Consider the following 5,507-nt stretch of genomic DNA (forward strand, 5'->3'; position numbering starts at 1 on the left):
AAATTATTTCTGATTAAATGCTATTGTTTGATTTTGTTTTATTTTTGTGTGATTGTGATCTGTTTGAAATAAACTTGAATGACTTCCTGTCATCACTCTTCATCATCCTCTTCATCATCCAGCTGCCGTGCTGCCCCCTGGTGGTCAGCAGCAGACTGACAAATATATATTAATTATGAGTTCTTATTTTGAAATGTGATGCATTTTGTGATGTAACCAGAAGTATGTGGACACCTGAAGTTCACCTGAAGGTCTCCTTATTTTTTAAACTGCATGAAAAACAAAACACAAATCAGCTTCTCTGCATCTTTTTTAAAGTCCCAAATAGACAAAGTCTGAAGAATATAAAAAGTTTTGGTCACATTTTTTTCTATCATGTTAAAAATAAAAATAAAACCGGAGTCAAAGATATACGTAAACATGCACAACATGACCAGAAATATGTGGACAGCAGGACATGTCTGACAGGTGATTATTAACGTGTTTAATGATGTTGTTTTTTGGCTTTGGGCAAGAAATTCAACTTTAAAGGAAAAATGGAATAAAAATGTGGAATAAAATGTATTAAAATTGTAATGCTGTGTGTCTATTTTGCTATGATCGAGTATAAAACTTCATATTTCACTGTAAGTCTCATTTAATCCCAACAGTCTTCAGAGCGTCCCTGAAGAAAGTCTTGATATCTTTAAAATCAGCCTTTTTAGTTCGGCCTTTAAATGAAAGGCTTTTTTAGTTTTATTTATTTGATTAATTCATTCTGTTATTTACCTTCATGTCCTTCGCCTCAGGTGTTTCCTCGTTCAGTCGTCTTCCTCGCTGCTCCCGACCAGAAAACAGACTCAGACCGGATTTGAGCTTATTTTTTATTTCATATCATTTCAATCATGAGGAACATAATCAAGGACAAATACGGGAAAAAGATCTGATGACAGAATCACACGGAGAGAAGTGAAGAGGAGACGAAGAGAAACCACAGCAAAGGAACAATAACTAAAATAAGAAGTGCTTGATGTTGTGATTACATTCGTCTGAGCTGCATCGACACGGAGGAGCAAAAACCCAAAGTGGACCAGCAGAGGTGGAACCTGGACGGGTGAGACGGAGGGTCGGACGCTTTGAGGTATTTCAGCTGCACAGGGAGGAGATGATGGGAGGAACCCCGCGGGGTCCCATAATGCCCGTGGACGGCCCCGACTGCTCGGGCACGCCGTGTTAGTCCAATACTTCTCAATATATTTGTCTTTATAGACGTCTATGAAACCTTTTTTCCAAAATACACAGGAAATATCTACGTAGGAAAACAGACTGTACAAAAAACAAGAACTCTGTACAAACATTAAAACCTATCAAATATCAATATATCCTTTATATACTGTCATCTTTTGGTCGGTAGTAAAGAGTACTAAAGTGATTCCACAGTATAAGACATCGCTCCGGTTCAAATATACATTCATGTCTCACTCGGCCACCGGGGGGCGTCGTTGAGCTACACAGAAAAAAAAATAAAGCTGTGAAGAAGCTTCTGAGTCCGAAAGAAACCGCGACAGTCCGAGATTATAAAAACCTTGTTTTTCTAAACATTCAAAACAAAAGCCGTCAGTGTTTTTTTCTCTTTCAACAGTTTAACAAAAAGAAGTCAATCATCAGCATCAGTTAAAGAAAAATCACGTCTTTTTTTGACTCTTCTTTTTCTGGAAAACAAAACCTAACAAAAATAACAACAAAAAATCAACCAACAAGCGAATCAGAACTCTTCACACATTGTTCGGGTTTCGTGATTTCTTGTTGGCTAGTTGTTGAAAATCTGTAACTGTGAAGCTAACCGCTAACAGGCTACAGCTCTCGCTTCTTTACGTTGTTTTTTTTAGCTCGTTTTAACAGCGAGTTACTGAAGAGAGTCCGGCTAGCCAGCTAGCTAACTGCTGACTACGAATCAGCATGCAGGTTAGCATCTTGTTCGTTGTACATGCAGATATTCAGTTTAGCATTAATTGTCAGTTAGCAAGCTAACTGAAAAGCTGTTTTAAGTGAGTCTTGTTTACCGTGTTCACGAGATGAGTCCGTACGAACGGCGCCCCCTCCTGGTGTTCTCGTGAAGTTCACGAGTTGTGACGTGTTTGCTGACGTTTTTAAAAATGACGGAGGAAAAGTTTAAGTTTTTGTTTGATGGTAAGTTAACCCTTTGAAGGTATGTTTTCTATTAAAACAAAATGCTGAGTGACCACCAGGGGGCACCAAAACCCAAACGGAAAGTCTTTGGGTTCCTCTGTTAAAGTATTTAAAGAAACACTCACTTCTGTTTCAGTAAATCTGGGGATTGTCACAAAAGATTTTGGGGCAATTTTAACAAATTTTATCTAAAAAGTACCAAATTTTGCAACTGGTATAATTTTTTTTTTTTTAATCGCATTTCGGGGCACTTAATTGAAATCTGAGAGTGAATCATGATGTTTTCTTTCTAGATTTGGACTCTCCATAAATATCAAACACTGACGAGACGACTGAAGAAAAAAAATAAAAGATTTCAACGATCCTGATAGCAAAAAACCCCAAAAGAAACATAGAGATGCTGATTGACCAATCAGAGAGCGGCAGGAGGCAGCACACATTCATATACAGAGTCAACAGGGGGAGGGGCAAAGGGAGGTATGTACAGGTGAGGTGCACTGGGATCACACCTGCAGGGGGCGGAGTCTGTGGCAGAGATCTAGGCATGACCAAACACTGGGAGGAGCAGGAGGGGTCAGAGGTCAGAGGTCAGAGGTCGGGTCAGTGTTTGTGGGGTCCGGCTGAAGAAGAGGTGGGACGTCCTCACAGGTGTTTGTGTGTGTTTTTGTGTGTGTGTGTGTGTGTGTGTGTGTTTTTGTGTGTGTGTGTTTTTGTGTGTATTTGCAATAAGACCTGGCTCGAAAAAGGCTGCTGTTGCCACGGAAACGGACGTTAAAACAGGAAGCCGGGAGATATTAAACAGAAGAAAAAAAAAACTCCCAGGAAAGAAAATCTGCAGGTTTCTCTTTTTGTCAACAAATCACGCAAAGTAACTGAGTACATTTACTGAAGTACTCTATTGAAGTACTCTACTGAAGTACTCTATTGAAGTACTCTACTGAAGTACTCTATTGAAGTACTCTATTGAAGTACTCTACTGAAGTACTCACTGAAGTACCGTATTGAAGTACTCTACTGAAGTACTCTATTGAAGTACTCTACTGAAGTACCGTATTGAAGTACTCTATTGAAGTACTCTATTGAAGTACTCTACTGAAGTACTCGAGTATTTCCATGTTCTGCCAATTTCTGCTCTGAGGTGAGTGAGCACCTGTTGGAGCCTCAGAGAGACGACCAGGTGGTTTGTTGACAAGAAGAAAGGTCGTCCGTGTGAGGTGGGCGGAGCCTCGCTGTACATACATCCATATATGAGCGTGTGTGTGTCCTCACAGCGGGCCGTGCCGCGCCTCGTACTTGGCGATGACGTTCTTGGTGCGTCCGAGCTCCTTCCTCAGGTCGGCCACTTCCTGCCGCATCGCCGAGTTCTCCTTCTCCAGGAAGCCGGCCCGGATGGCGATCTGGTTCTCCTTCAGCCGCCGCGCGTCCCGCGAACGCTTCGCCGCCATGTTGTTCTTCCTGCGCCGGGCCCAGTATTTGTCGTCCTGCTCGAGGGAGGAGAGGAAAAGGAGTAGGAGGAGGAGGAGGAGGAAGAGGATTACTTCACAGAAAGACGTAGATAATGAGAGGAAACCTCTATTTAGTGGTTTTCCAACAGTTTATATCTCGGATGTAAATAAATCGTCTGAAGTTTACCGAAGTGTGACCTTGGGGTTTTATAGCGCCCCGGGTTTTGCCTCACAGGCAGCAATGAAACACGCCTCAGAAACTGTTTATCCAACCATCTATTTACTCAGGATGACATCACCGCGGCCTCCGGCACCACTGTTGGGAACCTCAGAGTTATTTTTAACCTCCTTTGACCTTCATAGCATCACCAGAACCAGGAACCTCCCGCCGCCTCGGAGCGACGCTGAGAATCTAGTCCACGCGTTTCAAAGACAAGAAAGGCCCTTCAGTTTTTTTGTGATTGTTTTGATCAAAAATGTTATATTTTGCAACTTTTTAAAAAACTAACGTAATTTGTGGAGTTTTAAGTTCGTTTTTACAGTAAAATTTTTAATAAATTTGAGGAAAAAACGTCCAACTCCTCGTCAATGCAGAACTCCCTCCAGAAAAATCCTGTTTTTACAGTTTCTTCAGTATAAAGTAATTTGATGGTAACTGTTGGAACATCTGAGGGTGCAAAACAAAGAGGAGCTGTTCACGGTCAATTCTGCGTATTTAAGTTTTCAGAATTCATTATTAATTATCTGTGACTGCACCAAACCTTCTGATGTTCCCGGCAGCTGTACACAGATCCACTGTTTTTTATTTTGGACGAATTAAAAGCCAAATCCTGAGCTGCTGACCTCAGAGCGGAGTGGCCGGGAGGATCACCAGCCTCCATGTTCACTCTCCTGTAAGCCTCTTAACCGGGAGGACCAATCAGAGAGCGGCGGCCGCTGAGGAGGACAGCGAGCCCACCGCTATCCCAGCATGCCGCGCTGCTTTAAGCCAGGCGGACTGTAATCAGTACTAATGGATCGGTCGCTTTAAAAAGGTGAAAACCAGACGAGGAACAAACTGCTCTGCTCTTCAGATTTAAAGTTCTGCTGAAGTTTGTTCTGTCGGACCGACAGGTGTAAAACAAACAGGAAGTTGGACTTTAAAACCACCTGAAATCTGAGTCACAACACAAAACACACGTTTTTAGATTTAGAAAATTTTAGAAGTTGAATGGGAGTCTATGGAGCCGGAGGCTTTTTGGAGCCGACCTCTAGTGGCACTCGCTGGTATTGCAGCTGAAGACACTTCTGGATCGGAACCATTTTTCAGAAGCTATGAACTCTTTTATAAACAATCTGCGGTTCAGAACCGGATCCAACTTACCTTCAGGTCCTCGGGGATGAACACCTTTCGAGCCTTCTTGATCATCGGCTGCGGTTTCAGCTCCTCGGCCGAGAACTTGCGCTTGCGTGGGTCGAAGATCTCCTGACCCGGCACGCTGGACAGAGCCAGGTCGGCCGGGTCCGGCTCGTACCCGACGGGAACCTGGATGGAGTCCGGGTCGATGGGGCTCGGGGTGTTTCTGGAGGTCGGGAGGCCTGAGGAGAAGACGGAGGAGGAAATTTAGCGAACGGTCGTATTTACTGACTTCTTACATAGTTTGACTCAAACAAAATATATAAATATAAATCTGAATTAAACTTAAACATGAACACAAACTAAATTCTTATTTTAAAAAGTCAAAAGTCAACCCAGACTGGTGAGTGATCTGCAGTCTTTGGTTGGTGGCGATCAACATCCATAAAGTTCATAAATTTGTGCCAGAACATGGAACAGAACGATTTATTTCCACGTTAAAGAGCTGCAGTGTTTTCCTGTCGTTCTGTCTGAGCTGCAGCGTCGGGCTGCGGCCA

General features: G+C 42.8%; 1 protein-coding gene across 2 annotated transcripts in view; it reads right to left on the bottom strand.

Moving 5' to 3' along the window:
- Positions 1-849: 849 nt before the first annotated feature.
- The window catches only part of hlfb (HLF transcription factor, PAR bZIP family member b), a 10,133-nt gene continuing 5,475 nt past the window's right edge, over positions 850-5,507 (bottom strand). Inside the window, exons 3-4 of one of the 2 annotated variants that reach the window (XM_069159910.1) lie at positions 4,978-5,192; positions 850-3,653 (exon numbers count right to left, since the gene is read on the bottom strand). In XM_069159910.1, coding sequence (XP_069016011.1) covers positions 3,435-3,653; positions 4,978-5,192 — 434 coding nt within the window. In that variant the 3' untranslated portion in view covers positions 850-3,434. The remainder of the gene's footprint in view (positions 3,654-4,977; positions 5,193-5,507) is intronic. The other variant, XM_069159911.1, reaches the window with a different exon arrangement.

Source organism: Embiotoca jacksoni, unplaced genomic scaffold (genome assembly GCF_022577435.1).
Source record: "Embiotoca jacksoni isolate LCO1_2020_lvr unplaced genomic scaffold, fEmbJac1.0.p SCAF_26, whole genome shotgun sequence".
Taxonomy (NCBI): domain Eukaryota; kingdom Metazoa; phylum Chordata; class Actinopteri; family Embiotocidae; genus Embiotoca; species Embiotoca jacksoni.